At 47.0% G+C, this 16,434-nt stretch overlaps 3 protein-coding genes across 4 annotated transcripts; 2 read left to right on the plus strand and 1 right to left on the minus strand.

Moving 5' to 3' along the window:
* Positions 1 to 596: 596 nt before the first annotated feature.
* LOC123121781 (protein CURVATURE THYLAKOID 1D, chloroplastic) lies at positions 597 to 4,979 on the plus strand. Its single transcript, XM_044541827.1, has 5 exons — positions 597 to 795; positions 874 to 1,094; positions 3,604 to 3,708; positions 4,431 to 4,502; positions 4,583 to 4,979. The coding sequence occupies exons 1-5, from the start codon at positions 714 to 716 to the stop codon at positions 4,652 to 4,654; spliced, it is 552 nt and encodes a 183-aa protein (XP_044397762.1). The 5' UTR covers positions 597 to 713; the 3' UTR covers positions 4,655 to 4,979.
* A 1,450-nt stretch (positions 4,980 to 6,429) lies between these two features.
* LOC123121778 (glucose-6-phosphate isomerase 1, chloroplastic) lies at positions 6,430 to 12,781 on the plus strand. Its single transcript, XM_044541824.1, has 14 exons — positions 6,430 to 7,337; positions 7,910 to 8,032; positions 8,149 to 8,247; positions 8,342 to 8,425; positions 9,479 to 9,622; positions 9,715 to 9,780; positions 9,866 to 9,934; positions 10,018 to 10,125; positions 10,241 to 10,293; positions 10,370 to 10,508; positions 10,602 to 10,758; positions 10,845 to 10,923; positions 12,152 to 12,218; positions 12,309 to 12,781. Exons 1-14 carry the CDS (start codon positions 6,816 to 6,818, stop codon positions 12,435 to 12,437), a joined length of 1,839 nt encoding a protein of 612 aa, XP_044397759.1. The 5' UTR covers positions 6,430 to 6,815; the 3' UTR covers positions 12,438 to 12,781.
* On the minus strand, positions 12,752 to 15,952 carry LOC123121779 (uncharacterized). Of its 2 annotated transcripts, none has more exons than XM_044541826.1 (6): positions 15,480 to 15,952; positions 14,695 to 14,785; positions 14,368 to 14,519; positions 14,009 to 14,036; positions 13,806 to 13,914; positions 12,752 to 13,244 (listed from the first exon to the last, which is right to left on the minus strand). In XM_044541826.1, the coding sequence occupies exons 1-6, from the start codon at positions 15,750 to 15,752 to the stop codon at positions 13,226 to 13,228; spliced, it is 672 nt and encodes a 223-aa protein (XP_044397761.1). In that variant the 5' UTR covers positions 15,753 to 15,952; the 3' UTR covers positions 12,752 to 13,225. The 2 variants fall into 2 exon arrangements, with proteins under 2 accessions (XP_044397761.1, XP_044397760.1); XM_044541825.1 differs by having other exon boundaries at positions 12,752 to 13,222; positions 15,480 to 15,947.
* Between the last annotated feature and the right edge of the window lie 482 nt (positions 15,953 to 16,434).

The raw sequence follows: 16,434 nt of genomic DNA on the forward strand, positions 1-16,434 counted from the left end.
GGTCAACTATTGGGAGCTTCAGCAGTGAATGTTCAGGGCCAAGTTGAGCCGGGGATTTTGGAAGCTATGGCTTTCAACGAAGGTCTTGCACTGTCATATGATCTTTACACCAGAAGGATACCTGTGGCGACCGATTGTGAAGCAACTGTAAAGCACCCGAAGAGCCCATATTTGGGAACCAGCTCAACTGTTATTCAAGACATAAAGAAGAAGTTTGAAGATTTCGAAGCTATCAATTTTTAGCATGAGAAGAGAGAGATGAACCGGGAGGCTCCTGATATTGCTGATATTGCTAGAGCGTGTACAACTTTAGAGTTGCTTTACCCGCAAAAAAAACTTTAGAGTTTCTTCACAACCAAAGCCGCCCTGGACTCGAGAAAGCCTTTCTATCTTTTTTTTTTTTAGAAGAGAAAGCCTTTCTATCAGGAGGGCGCGTCGTCCATGTCACAGCACAATGCCCGTCATTTTTCTCCGCACTTTGCTCTCCATCACAGCAGAGAACAAGCCCAAAGGTTGTTCTTTACCGCGCGGCCCCTCTCAACCAGCCCAACCCCCAAACGGCCCACGCAGGGCCGCCAGCCCGCGCCACCCTCCGCTCGGTGCGCGACAGCCAGTACACAGACAGGCAGTGTTGTTCTGAGCTCCTCCGGAAACCTCGCCACCCCCAGTCTCGCTCGAGCACAGATACAAGCTTGGAAAAGGAAAAATCTCCGATGGCTCCGTCCGCTTCGCACGCCGGCGCCGCGCTCGTGCGCCTCCCTCCCCGCCCCGCGCCGAGCTCCCTGCCACAGCAAGGTGCGCCAGCTTCCGCCTCTCACTTTCGGATCCAGTGAAAATGCAAGTACGAGAGCTAAAACCCTAGCCCTGCTCAAGGTTTTGGCCGCGCCGGAGCCTCGCTGCTGGCCGTGCGTGCGACCAAGGACTCGGACGGGTTCAGACCTCTGGTCTCCGAGAAGCCCGAGTGGCCGGCGCCGCCGCCGGCGAAGCGGGAGGGGCTGGATGGTTTCGGCCGGGAGGCGAGCAATGGGGAGGAAGACGGGCAGGCGCAGGGCGAGCTGGCTCCGTGGAGCGTTCTCAACCAGCTCGGCGTCGAGGTGAGCGCGTCCACCCGCCTTGGTATTTTTACCGATTTGAATTCAAGGAGTCTGTCTTGCTCAAGGTTTCAGTGTGTTTGTTTAGCATATGGGGATAATTGCTTCGGTATTCAGATGAGTTCCAGGATGCACATGATTTGTCCCACGTTCAGAAAACAAGCAAGTTGCCATTGCCAGCTTTGGGTTATGGTGATGACTCTGCTGGAGTTTGATATCGAGTTACGGTAGTTTAAACAGATTTGGTAGAGCACAGTTGCCTGAAATTACCCAAATTTCAGGTAATTTTCAGCCCTTGATTTGCACAGCGATCTGTGCGATTCTTCGTCCCGTCTGGTGGTGCAAGTACTTGCCCGAGCTGCGAGATGGAGCTGATATGGAGGCCGTGGAGAGAATGGGTGGCCTTGCTGAAGAGGTTGTTAGAGTTGTGAGGCAGAGCTGACTCTGGTGGCCTTGCTGGAGAGGCCTTCTGAGTGGAGTTTGGGGTTCACCAGCACCCGAGATGCACTCATGCTCTCTGTGCTTAGTGGGAAGGCCAGTGGGGGTCGCGCGCTTGCCTCATGCGACGGGGTGGTGTCGGAAAGCGGGTTGACGAGAAGGGATGGACAGTGGCGGTGACAGCGGCGACTACGGGAGAGGGGGACATTTAGAGTTGGGGTCAATGGAGAGAAAGCAGTTAACGAAATTTCAGTCACATGTGTACTAAGAGGTTCCTTAGAGCATCTCCAATAGATGATGTAAATGCAAAAATAACTAACTTATACATCTCCGAGGCCCAAAAACCCCATCCAACAGATGATGTAGATGCAAAAAAAAAATTTACATCACCTCTTCCAAGTGATGTAAAATACAACACTTGGAGATGCAAACTGCCTTCATTTCCCTTCCGCCCGCCCGCCTGCCACCCGCCCGGCTCCGCCGCCGGCGTTCTGCCTGGAAACGCTGGCGGCGCCGCCGCCGCCCGTCCGTCCATCCTCGACCCTGCCGCGACCCCACTGCCTATCACAGCCGCCAGCCGCGCCACCCTAGCCGCTGACGACCCACCGATTTGAGTCCGCCCCGCCGACGACCACCTGCTTTTGCCGCCGGTGATTTGTGCCCGGAAATGCCCCCGCCGCCGCCCGTCCGTCCATCCCTGACCCCGCCGCGACCCCGCAGCACATCCCCGCCGCAAGCCGTGCCGCCCTAGCCGCCGCCGACCCGCCGATTTGAGTCCGCCCCGCCATTGACCGCACGGCCGATTAGGAGGTTCGCCGGAGCTTCGGCGGCCGTAATGGCCGTAGCAGCTCACGGCCGCCTTCCCTGGTAGCTGCTGCCCGCTGCCGAGGCTAGTAGGGCAGCGCGACCACCGCAACCCGCCGAGCCGGCGTTTCTCGGTTGTTGCCGCCACCGTTGTGTCGCCGCGAGCGGAGTCCTCCGGCAGCCGTCCGGCCGTCCAGAGGCTGTTGAAGCACCCGCCGCCCACCCCAGACGGGCTTTGTGCTGCCCATCAATGCTCCAACCCGCCGCCAGCCGGTTTCTTCCACCTCGCATGCAACGTGTTCGACAAAATTATTTGTTGGAGTAGGAGGTTTACATCACCAAATATACATCATTTGTTGGAGTAGGAGGTTTACATCACCAAATATACGACATCTGTTGGAGTTGGTTCTTTTTTGGAGATGTAAAAAGCACTTTTTGGTGACGTATATTATACAACGCCCACTTTTACATCTCCAAATTTACATCATCTATTGGAGATGCTCTTAGTTAGTTATACTATCTCCTAAAGTGAATGCTTAGAGAGTGATTGTGTTCTCTTTACTCCTAAAGAGATGCAAATGTGTGATGACAGTCTGTTCACCTTCTCCTCTTGCTCCTTACATCTGGGATCATCACAAACCTACATACACTTGCAGAGACACCAATAACTGTCCTCCAAATTCAGAATCCAGATTCAAATCGTGGGTGTTTTGTGAACAAAGAAAAAAAAACAGTTGCCTTTGCATCCACTGCTAAAGTCTATCCTAATAAAGTAGTTTTGCTGATGTTAGAACTGATTTCTCTGTGCTTTTATTTTTTTTCATAGAGGCACATATGCGTCTAAGCAAAGAAAAACTATCTGTTGAAATGCATATATTTCTAAAGGTAAACACTTTATGATACACTAAGTTGAAGGTTTGTTTTCAAAAGACAATGAGTAACAGCAGCAATTCATATGTTGGATTCAGAATCTCTGGTAATTTGGTCACACTGTTTTGCCGTTATAATTACATTAAGCTACTTTCTGGATCTTCATAATGAAAATCTACTAGTCTTTTCAGTTCATACAGCCGTAGTTTTGATATGATTGAGTGAATATTTTACATTCACCAGGGACGATATAATATTTTGGAACTCTTTTGTTCTTAAATGCCATTAAATTTCTTTCAGGGCTGCTCTTGCTGTGAAAAATGCTGTTTTGTGCTATTCTGTGCACTGGTTGCGGTAATGCAGTTTTAATGGACTAACTATGTGTAACTGTCTTATGTAGTTGGATTCTGACAGTTCATATACTGCTCTAGTCTATGGGTCCTCCGCCATTGTTGCTATTTGGATATCATCAATAGTGGTTTCTGCACTTGAATCAGTCCCTGTGGTACGTTTCTTTCTATTTCTCACACTCTTGTCCCGTCCTGATCCCAATGCCGCCATTTATTTGTATCATAATATGTATCTGGTTTGAAAACTGGCTAGCTTTGGACTTGTTGCCATTTATTTGTAGATATCGATTGGAATAGGAAAAATGAAAATTAGACTTCTATGATTTGCTTATCACACTTGAAATAGCATGATATGGCAAAAAGGCAAGAATTATCAATCAAAAGTTTGTTTTGGAGAAAGCATATAGCTAAAAAGGGAGCATACTCCCTGAATCGCAAAATATATGTCTTATTCTTTTGGTCCTAAGACCTTTTTTAGTTTGCCCAAGCTTATAAGAATAAATATCGATATCTGTGATACCAAATAAATACACTATGGATATACATTTCATGCTGTATCTATTGGTATTGTAGACGTGGATTTTTTTTAATATAAACTTCGTCAAACTTAAGAGAGTTTGATTTAGGACAAAACAAATAGGACTTGCATTTTCGGGAAGGAGGGAGTAGTTTATTTGCTGGAAATGGTGAGTAGTGCAAACTTGCTGATTCCACCAATGGATAGAATCTGGTTTAGATCTTAATGAAACAGTTACCTGGTCACACTGAACAATTGTACCAGCTCTAGAAACATCCCTTCTTTTAAATAAGTTCTAAAACACTGTACGAAACGCGTATGGAAATTTGTGAATCTCACAATATGACTGTACATGGGCAGGTTCCTCAGGTGATGGAAGTGGTTGGCCTCGGCTTCACGGTTTGGTTCACCTCGCGATATCTGATATTTAAGGTGATCAGCGTGCCCAATTTCAATTTTGAATCGATAAATACCAATACCGGGCTGATGTTTGTACACCTCTGATGATGCAGGAAAACAGGGACGAGCTGATCACGAGAATCGGCTCCATCAAGAGGCAGGTGCTCGGGTCTCGTGACGACTGACTGATCAATTTTCCAGCGGTCTGTTGTAGCCCTAGTGAAAAAGAGGTCGCACTGAAACACCGACGGTGTTTGAGGAGAGATAACCTGGTACCCGTGCCTGCTTCCCCTTTTCCGACACAAAATAGTGTTCTGAATAATTAGTACACTAGTACTTCATTTCAGGCCTTCCTTCAGATTGTGGTTGCTTCTGGATTGGTTATACCGAATCCTGTCATTTGACTATCGCGCCTTTCTGCCACTCGGTCGGAATAAAGTGTAGGGGCAAATGCCGTCTTGCGGAGCTCTATGCATTGCATGGGGCCTGCTGGGGCGGCTAATTATTCAAGCCATCCGTCGTTGGGTGCAGCCGCGTCAGGTTCAGGTCAGGTGGCTGCGAACGCGGTCTCTGTCGTAGGGTTCCCGTGCAATCAGAGAGTTTTAAACTTGATTGTCACTCTGTTTCCGTGCCCTACTTTGGTTGGTGTTTGTTATTTTGTCCCTCGGCCAGCCAGGCTGTTGGTCGCCGCTGCAATGAGAATCGCCGCCCCCTCGGCAACAAATCATGCCGTTTTCGTTCCGCATACAAAAAAGGTAGGAATGCTCAGTTTCTGGAAAACAGTTCCTTTCTCTTGCTCTCGCTGTCGAAGACATTTTTTGATTTCCTGGGTTTAGCCACGGCGTGCATTCGTAACGATTACCTCGATCGAACGAGGCATGAGAAGAAAGGTAAGGTCAACTGGGCAGCTCAGTGTCAAAACTGACGATCGTTTTGAACACTGAAGCGTTTTGACCCATCACAGCGCAAAGGAGGCAATCGCTTTCCTAAAAGGCGCTTAGTTGGCCTCTCTCTCTAGTAGTCTATCATAGTCGGAAGGGGGCAATCGCTTTCCTAAATGGCCGTTAGCGCTGAGCATGAGGCAGGAATCGGCTGGGGTTTTTGCCCTGTGGCTGTGGGGGCGAGGCGAGGCGGCTATTACAGAAGCGACCAGGCAGCAAGGCGGAGGAGGGTCGTCCTGATTAATCTATTGACAGAAGATTGGTACGGACAACAACAAAGATGAGAAATGAGCCTACCGACGACAATAACTGGGCCAACGTTATGAATTCAGTGCATTCTACTCCTACTACCGGTCAAGATAGAGGAAGGAATGGTCATCTGTTCAATCAATCAACAAGATGAAAAGGCTCATGGGACTTCTCGAGATCATAACCGTGAAGATAGATGAGATTTCAAGACAGATAGACCTACCAGCAAAATAGGCTTGGCACTGGCGGGGACATCCTACTGGCTGCAAGAGCGACCTGGATTTGTATCGTGTGTTTTGTGTTAGCTGACTACTATCCAAAAAAAAAAAAAAACGCACACCCGATGGCAGCAAGGTTTGGATGAAGGATGGAAAGCACACCGCCGCAGGTGCGTGCAACGCATGCCATGAGAACCACGAGACCCATCACAGAACCAAACTAGAGGTCTACGACGGCCTTTCAGTCTCAAGGTCTTCAACAACAGAGATGCAAAACCACACGCAGCGAAAGTGAATCGCAATTGCTTTCCCCATCGCCGGAACAAAGAATCGCTCTCTCTCAAAAAAAAAAAAATTCGCTCTCTCCGTCAGCCCCCTAGAGAACGTCGCCTTCCGTGGCAGAAAGCAACCGATTTCCTTCCAGAAATGCACAGCGCAAGGCTGCACGGCCCAATTTCATCATCAGAGAAGAAAACACGCATCGCATTCCCGTTTCCAGCACGCGGACGCGAACACGCACGCAAATATCACCCGCAACACTTCTGTCGCGGTTTTTGTCCCCTCACGGAAAGATCCTCGTCGTCCCCACCCACCATCGGCCCCTCGCCGTCCGTTCAGATCTTTCCGCCCCCGGCCGGCGAGGCCACACCGCCGCACCTTTCTCTCACACGTGCCGCCGCGAGCGCGGGGAGAGACGGCCGCGTCCACCCGCTCCGACGCTGACCTGTGGGCCATGGCTGCGTCCGCCCGGCCGCGGTGACGTGGTAGGTGCCTTCGTCTTCCCCCAGATAAAGCCAAGCCCAGCGACGCCAACAACTCCTCGTGGACTCCTCCCCAAAACTAAACCCTCCCCCACCCTCTCCCTCCTCGGAGTTGGATGCGCCGCCCGTGACCAGCGAGCCGCCGCGAGAACCAGACCACCGCGACCACCGGCGGAGATGGCGTCCATCTCCGGCGCGGCGGCGCCGCCCTCCTCCTCCTCCGCGTGCCGGCTGCGGCTCCGGAGGCAGCTGCTCATGCGCCCCTCCCACCTCCGCCTCCGCGCGCCCCATTCCATCGCGGACCTCTCCCGCTCCTCCCACTCCCACGCCCCGGCCCCGCCGCTCGCGTCCAGGGCGCCGGCCCAGGGCGGCGGCGCGGTCGAGAAGGACCCGATCAAGCTCTGGGACCGCTACGTCGAGTGGCTCTACCAGCACAAGCAGCTGGGCCTCTTCGTCGACGTCAGCCGGATGGGCTTCACCGACGACTTCCTCCAAAGGATGGAGCCGCTCATGCAGCGGGCCTTCGTCGCCATGGGGGAGCTCGAGAAGGGCGCCATCGCCAACCCCGACGAGGGCCGCATGGTCGGCCACTACTGGCTCCGCGACCCCGGCCTCGCCCCCAACTCCTTCCTCCGCACCAAGATCGAGAAGACCGTCGACCACATCCTCGCCTTCTCCCAGGACATCGTCTCTGGCAAGGTCAGCGCATTTCACTGCATTTTATTTTTCATACAGTTGAATTGAATTGTTGCTACTCCTGAGGTCTGAGGAGTATAGGGTTGATAAAGGAGTATGCGAGTTTGTGATGCAATGGTACTATCACTCTTGTGTATTTATATCTCTGCCATGATATTAAAGCTTAATTTTAGGGGTGGGTTGAGGCAATGCAACTGCTTATAGTCAGTCAGAGAAAGAGTGCCAGTGGTAGCTAGCTTTAGTTGTCTAGCAAGGCCCCTGGAAGCATTCGTGACGAAATTATCAGAAGAAGTTGACCATACAGGTTTTTGCTGTACAATTCTATTGCTGTGATATGCCACCCATGAGGAAGTCTTGAGTATGTTTGTGTGTAATAAGCATGCTCTGTCATTGTAATACACATAACGCAAGCACACTCACAGTTTGGAGATTGGCTTGCTTGTATTTTAGGGAATGTGCATCATACAAGAGATGGGTGCCGATTATGTTAAGCTTATTCAGGCTTTTCGTACCTTCACTTTTAATCATTAGTTCACTACAAGCTCTTACAAGCCAGTTTTGCTATAAAAATGCAGATTAAACCTCCGTCGTCTCAGGTTGGTCGTTTTACTCAAATACTCTCTATAGGAATTGGAGGGTCATCTTTGGGGCCTCAATTTGTTTCCGAGGCACTTGCGCCTGATAACCCCCCATTGAAGGTATTGTCCCGAGTCCTTTAATCTGCGCAATGTACCTTGATTGCTTTTTTCCATTCTGTGTATTTAGGTGTGTTTCAAGCACTATAAGCATTACCTTTTTTTCTGCTTGATATCAGATACGATTTATTGACAACACCGACCCTGCTGGAATTGATCATCAAATTGCTCAACTAGGGGAGGAACTTAAATCTACTCTTGTAATTGTAATCTCTAAGGTACGTATATAGTTCCTACATTTCCTTATTATGCCCCTCTTTCCCAATTGCTATTAGATACTTGTTCGCATCACATGCTTGTTTATACGTACAGAGTGGTGGTACACCTGAAACCCGGAATGGTCTACTAGAAGTACAAAAAGCCTTCAGAGATGCTGGACTGGATTTTTCAAAACAGGTTTTGACCTCAGTTCTTTTTTCCCCTTTTGCATGTTAATTCATATATTGAAATGGCAAATGCTGTACGTTGGGCTAATCTTTAACTGCAACCAGTGAATATTACTCTGGACTGTTAATTTATTATAGATGCTGATGCCATCCTATCAGGGTTGTGACGTATACTGAAATGATTTGTCTCATGTTTCATGTACAGACTAGTGACAAGGAGAGAATCTGTATGAACTGCCCTGGATCCAGTTCTTACCACGTTTGTAGTATTTTAGTTGTGTCGTATAACTCGATTCTCTATGGATTCGATGCATCAATACATAATTTTGTGGTCATTGTCAATGCTCAATAAGTAAGCATTCATGTTGATAATACAATTGACTTTTCTAAACCAGTGTGAAAACTGTGCATAAGACACAACAACAACAACTAAGCCTTTAGTCCCAAACAAGTTGGGGTAGGTTAGAGCTGAAACCCATAAGATCTCGAAACCAAATCATGGTTCTGGCACGTGGATAGCTAACTTCCACGCACCCCTGTCCATGGCTAGTTCTTTGGTGATATTCCATTCCTTCAGATCTCTCGTTACGGACTCCTCCCATGTCAAGTTTGGTCTACCACGACCTCTCTTTGACATTATCAGCACACTTTAACGATCCGTTATGCACTGGAGCTTCTGGAGGCCTGCGCTGTATATGCCCAAACCATCTCAGACGATGTTGGACAAGCTTCTCTTCAATTGGTGCTACCCCAACTCTCTCATGTTTATCATCATTCTGGACCCAATCGTTTCTTGTGCGGCCACATATCCAACTCAACATGCGCATCTCCGCTACACCTAACTGTTGAACATGTCGCCTTTTAGTTGGCCAACACTCAGCGTCATACAACATCGCGGGTCGAATCGCCGTCCTATAGCACCTGCCTTTTAGCTTTTGTGGCACTCTCTTGTCACAAAGAACGCCAGTGCATAAGACAATCATACAATTTTTTAAGACGGAAACAGATTGCCCACAGCCTTATTGTTATACAACTAATATTTGATGACACATCTGTTTTGCAGGGTGTTGCAATCACTCAAGAAAATTCTCTATTAGATAACACTGCCAGAATAGAGGGATGGTTAGATCGATTTCCTATGTTTGACTGGGTTGGTGGTAGAACATCAGAATTGTCAGCGGTGGGGTTACTTCCAGCTGCATTACAGGTCAGTGCCTTGTCTTCCACTTTCCCGTATTGCAGAGAAGCAGACTTCCATGAAATTCCAGATTAACATGAGTGGTGTTTGGCACTTACCAGGGTATCGATGTCAAGGAAATGCTAGTTGGTGCAGCACTAATGGATGAGGAGACCAGGAACACCGTGGTATGGTATTTTTGATGTATAGACTAGTTTGGTCATATGATATGACTATGGAGAATGTCTCAAATATTGCTTTGCACTTATCCAGGTTAAGGAAAATCCAGCAGCATTACTTGCGTTATCTTGGTATTGGGCTACAGATGGAATAGGCAGTAAGGTTTGTGGCCTCCTTCGTTACAATTTTTGTCGAGGTTTCTGATTTCAGTATTTTGCTTACTAGTGACTTTACCCCTTTTCCAGGATATGGTTGTACTTCCTTACAAGGATAGTCTGCTACTTTTGAGTAGATATCTACAACAACTTGTCATGGAATCTCTTGGGAAAGAATACGACCTTGACGGCAATCGGGTATGTATCCTTGCTTCTCTACCCCCAGTACCTGATGTTCTGTATCTACACTACCAGCTGCCAGATTTTGTGCTCAGTTGTGTGCTTTGTTAAGCATATAAATTTTTAATGGCAGGTTAATCAAGGGCTAACTGTATATGGTAACAAAGGAAGCACAGACCAACATGCGTAAGTTCACACTTATTTTTTTACATTACTTGCTTTGGTTAAAGTGCAACTTTTACTGAACTGTCTATGGTCGCAGCTACATTCAACAGCTAAGAGAAGGGGTGCACAACTTCTTCGTTACTTTTATCGAGGTTTTGCGTGACAGGCCTCCCGGTCATGATTGGGAGCTTGAACCTGGAGTGACATGTGGTGACTACTTGTTTGGGATGTTGCAGGTTTGTCTTTAGAGTTCAGATTTTAAGAGATAGAATTATGTTAATTTGTGCACTAGTACGATGATTAATGACAGAGGAACCTATACCTCGCAGGGTACACGTTCTGCTCTTTATTCTAATGACCGAGAGTCCATCTCCGTTACTGTGGAAGAAGTAACTCCCAGAGCTGTTGGAGCACTGGTTGCACTCTATGAACGTGCAGTTGGAATTTATGCTTCTTTAGTAAACATCAATGCATATCATCAGCCTGGTACTATACTCAAGATGCACTATTATTGCTCAGGATCCATAACTTATTGTTGTTATTCTTATCATTATATATGCTGTATGATGCAGGTGTCGAGGCAGGGAAAAAAGCAGCAGGAGAGGTATTGGCCCTTCAGAAAAGGGTGCTGACTGTTCTGAATGAGGCCAGGTATGAAATCTCTTACTCCCTCTGTATCTCAATATAAGACGTTTTTTGACAGGGAGTATTACATTTTTTGTTCTTTGATGAAGCTGTACTTGTTTTGCGTAGTATTCCAGGCAATGTTTAGATTACATAGTATGCATGCCCTGTTACCTGCTGAATGTGAAAATGTTTAGAATAATCTAGATTTCAGAAATTCTTCATGGATTATGATTGACAGTTACATGCCACCAGATAGCAAGACTGCTGCTTGAACAGGCGGACTTGAAAATCCACCTACAGACGCTTTACGCCCATTCGCCCAATCATTCCGGATAACGCTTGCATCCTCTGTCTTACCACGGCTGCTGGCACAGAGTTAGCTGATGCTTATTCCTCAGATACCGTCATTGTTTCTTCTCCGAGAAAAAAGTTGACAGACCCGTAGGCCTTCCACCTCCACACAGCATTGCTCCGTCAGGCTTTCGCCCATTGCGGAAAATTCCCCACTGCTGCCTCCCGTAGGAGTCTGGGCCGTTTCTCAGTCCTAGTGTGGCTGATCATCCTCTTGGACCAGCTACTGAACTACTTTGCGAGCCTTCACTGCCCCCTTCTGTAACTTCCCTTCTTTCGTCCGTCCACGAGACAGTCAAAAGTAAGAGAGAAAGAGGCGGCTATAACGCAAGAGTCGTGGCGGTTGTATGCCACAAGGTCCCTATAGACAAGGGAACAAGTGAATCATCGCTTTTGGGCGCAGGCAGCCTGTACCATCCATCCCATTGCATTCCTCTCGTAGAGTACTGTACTGTCTCAGACCAGATACATCTAAAGCTTAGGTGTGCTAGATTTTCTGTTTATGGACTAAATTTGCTTATCATTTGCGACCATTTTCCCGAAGGCCATCATAGCCATTGATGCACTTTGGCCCTAAGGGAGTCCTATTACAGATTTTGTTGACCCTGCTGAACCATTGACGCTGCAACCAAATGGTGCCCCACTCGGTTAAATTTGACTTAACTCGCAGTCATGGTTTGCAATTCACCCTATGACAAGCATCTCTTATTGTTAGTTTCACTGCAATGTGCTTTCAATTTCAGCACATCACAGAATTCCAGGTTATTAGCAGAACTGCTGAAGACATGAAATATTGTTGACTTATGCCTGCACTTTGACTTCCGTTGATTAATCCTATAAATGCTCCTTCTGGGGGTGCTTAGATTCCTGTTGGTCATATATGTTTCTTGTTCTCTTTCAGCTGCAAAGACCCTGCTGAACCATTGACCCTGGAGCAAATCGCAGATCGTTGCCATTGCCCTGAAGATGTAATTTCACCTTTCTCATGCCTTTTGTTTTTTGCCAACTTCTATTTTGCGATATCTTAACTCGTGCATTATGTGTTTTATTTGCATCAGATTGAGATGATATACAAAATAATTCAGCACATGGCAGCCAACGATAGAGCACTTATAGCGGAAGGTAGCTGCGGTTCTCCTCGAAGCGTCAAGGTTTACCTTGGAGAATGCAATGTAGACGACCTATGATTACCCCCTTCATCTTTGCGTTTTGGATCTGTGTAAAATTGGGTGGGTCTCCCAGAATAAAAGGAACAACACCAGTGGCTGGGCTTGTGTGCTCCAGATGTGCCATTAGTTTCTTATTTGGTTGTGATGGCACGATTGCTCCTTGTGCTTTAGGGTACAGATTTTCGGTTTTAAGTGCCACCAGTTACAAAACAATGGAGGATGTTACTGAGTTTCAATATCACCACTGTATTCTGTCAAGCTCCATTCGACACACATCTGGTAGTACAATTGTTTGCAACCAATTTGAGCATATGCCTTTTCTGGCATGGGAATAAAAATATCCAAACAAGTGGGTATATTCATTTGGTGCAGGTGATTCACAAAGTTAATACTGGCACCAATGCAATGTTGTTGACATGAATGTCATATTTACATTTTGGGGATACATATGCTGAGCTTCAGTTGCTTCACGCGGCCAAATCAATGGCCTATTTACATTCGAGCAACAACATAATTTATTTAAATGGGCTTCCGAGCCTTCAATCAACAAACATAAACGCTAAGCCTCAATCCTTCAAGCATCCAAATAGACCTAAACTCTAGACCTCAATTCTTCAATCGGCAGTATATCAACTACTCAGACATTTTTCCAACCAATGTGGTACTCCTTTACCTAAATAAATGTAGCACGCCAGTAACAACAATCACCACCACCCATCACTCACAGGAACTTGGACACCACACGCCAGGACATCTGAATGGCTGTGCCTGCTGCCTTTAGAATTGCTTGGTTATTGTAGATGCTGTTACCATGAAAAATGTGCACTGCAATCAGATTACACAGGATATGTATTATGTATACATGCAGTACTTACAAATGAAATAAGGCTGTTAGTAATTTATTATCTACTGTAGATGCAATTTTTAAGGGTGTGACTGCCCCTTGTCCGAACAGGTCCCAATCCCCGATCGATGCCCCAAATTATGATTAGTTGACTCCATCAGATCTTGGAAGTGATCAATCATGGGGCTAACACATATCACATATCTGCTCCCAGGGTTAATTAGTAGTAGTACTAGTGAAGACTAATAGAGCATAACCTCTTCAGGAGCATTTTGAAGCTTGCAGCAATATGTAACCCACTAGGTTGGATGAGATTACCAAATGGATGACCGAGACAAACTCTGAAGACATAGCTGGCAGTACATTTGACTATGCTCATCACCAGCTCGTGTGCTTTGTGAAATGAAATTAGCCGCTGAGGATTGGTCAGAAAACTAATTTGCAGTATTTCCCTCGGGGGGAACTCAAGCTTAGTAACAAGCCATGCAGGTTGGGTAAACATTTCTCGAAAGTTCATGTCCAAGGTTAGCGAAATAACTTACCCAACAGCTGTGGCACCCCATGAAGCTACGTTATAAATGACTTTTGTCCCATCCCATGCCTTCCGAAGTTTGCCTTTTCTCTTCTCGGCTGAAAATGTCTTCTTAAGGGCTGGCAGAAGAGCGGTGATGAAGTTCAGCATGAGATCTTACATTGAAATGATTCGAGTAATCATTCTGATGAACAAAGAAAAGAGAGAGCAAACCTTTTTGAAGTCGATCAGGAGATAATTCCTGTAGAACATGAGATATTCATGGATCAGATGTTAGATCAACTCACATACATGAAGAGAAACGACTCGGTAAAAAAAACGACACGAGATATTATAGAGAAGAGCAGCACAAGTATATCAAGTCCGGAACATGGTGACTGGGGCATCTCTTATGAAGAGATATGTATGACATGGAAATGAACCAATTTTTCTCAAATATATCGATTATCATGTGGACAGACGTTAAATCAATGATTGTTTATTGCATCAAACCACATAATAAGGGAACAGGAACAAAGGTTTTGAGGTGATGATAGAATCACATTGAAGTGAAAATAGCAGGGCATTCCTACCTTGGTTTTTGTAAGTGTCGATAAGTATGTGGCTACAAAGAAAGCTATCCCTTCAGCTGCATCCTCTGGCTTAACAAGAACATATCCATTGTCGTCATCATCTTCCCACACATCTCCCGCCTTTATCACATCCCATGATTTATCCAATTCAACTGTAGCAAAGAACATCGAATGAATTTAGAGTATCACAACTCTATTTCGAGAAAGGTAAAATAAAAAGATATGCGAAACACAACATTCCACTGCATGAGTTATTTAGGTGTCCATACTTAGATACATTGCAGGCACTACCAGCAGTAATAACAAGTGCATTCAGTAGAGGCATACCTGCCCCGTTTTGAAATACAGACTTTTGAATTTCATGGAACTCCTGAAGAAATTCTGGTGATTCAAACCTAGATTTAAGGAGATCAAACACCTGCAAGGTGAAAGCAAGCCGTTCAGACTTCAGAGCGTTGGGACAGCTAACAGCTTCATAGCAACATGAACTATAATAAAAACTCTCCATGCTCTCCCTCATATCACTCGAGAAAATAAAATCAAAGTGAAATGAGATTGTTCGGCACACATTCTAAATGGGAAAAGTGGGCATAATAACATGCAAAATAGAAAAATGATTGCACGTGCTATACTGATCCTTGTTCCTCACCCCCTGTTAACGGCAGTTGCATTCCTAGTTTATGAATACTAAGAAGATGTTTAGCCTAAACCATCACATTCCACTGTTCCACCATCACAGATGTCAACATCTTTACTTTGGATAACCTCACTGCATCTGATCCTGCTTCTAATAAAAGGGCATCTTCTCATGGTAGACTATCTGACTCCAGATGTTCACAACTAGTCCGCAGTCAGCACTCACCAGGCAGAGGAACCACATACAAATATGAGTATGGAAGCACTTTTTAACTAGTTACGGAAACAAAGGTACCCCCAATTCAGATCCAGATGGCCAATAACCGACCAAGTTCGTTCGACTAACCTGAAATAACGAGAACTTGGTCGAATTACCGCAATTGCTCAACAGTTACACGCCAGTTAATGCAATTCATTAATGCCTCATGGTCTGAATTTTTCAGGCTCGGAAGTCCCAAACCTCGCCGCGTCCGTACCTGGTCCGTGGCGCGGTCGGAATCGCTCGCCATCGAAGCCGCCGAGTCACCGTCACCGTCGTCGTCGCCGCCCTCGCTGTCCCCGTACCCGGGCGCCTCGGAGCCGGCGTCCACGTCGGAGAGCGAGGCGCCGAGATCGGCGTCGCCCAGCCCGTCGAGCGTGCGGCGGAGCTCCTGCAGGAGCGCCTCGAGCCTCTGGCGCCGCAGCCGGACCTTCGTCGGCGGCCGCCGCGGGGGCGGCGCCGCCGGCGAGGAGGTGGAGGGCTGCTCCATCGGGAGAAACCCTATCGCCGGAGGAGGAGGAGGCGACGCCGGACTGGGCTTTGCGTGGCGTCTTTCTTCTGCTACCAATTGCTTTTGCTACATGGAGAGACGAGACGTGGTGTTTCCGTGCGATGATTGGATTATTAACCGGAGAAGGTGTTTTTGCTGCTTTGGTTTCGTCTCCGATGGTGCTTCCTCCCTACACACGTGTTTGCGTTTGCGGACGCTCGCCGTTCATGTTGCTTGCAAATTGCAAGATACAAGGGCTTTGATCCCACATGTCAATTTCGAGAGTCGAGACAAACTCTACATCTGTAGAGAAAAGTCCACTTTTCCATCTTTAACGTATCACTTCGTTCACCCCTTAACTTCAATACCGAGGGAATCGTTGTTGGACGGTTGAACAGTGATATTCCCTACCTATGAGAGCTAAATCTCATACTTGACATTGGTGCTTAAATTTTCCTGGATTTATAACAGGCTTCCGACGATGTGCGTTCAGTGGGAGGATACATTCCTGTGGACTACAAAGACATCGTCAATCTCAAGATGACGTGCCGGCTCGGTCTCTCGGAGGTGCTCATATGAGTAGGGTGTGCGTAACGACATGGGTTTAGATTGATTTTCTTTCCCCTCCCGCAAGGCGACTAGGGAAAGCCTTCCTTCCCTCGATCTCCGCCGGCGAGCCCGT

Source organism: Triticum aestivum, chromosome 5D (genome assembly GCF_018294505.1).
Source record: "Triticum aestivum cultivar Chinese Spring chromosome 5D, IWGSC CS RefSeq v2.1, whole genome shotgun sequence".
NCBI lineage: Eukaryota > Viridiplantae > Streptophyta > Magnoliopsida > Poales > Poaceae > Triticum > Triticum aestivum.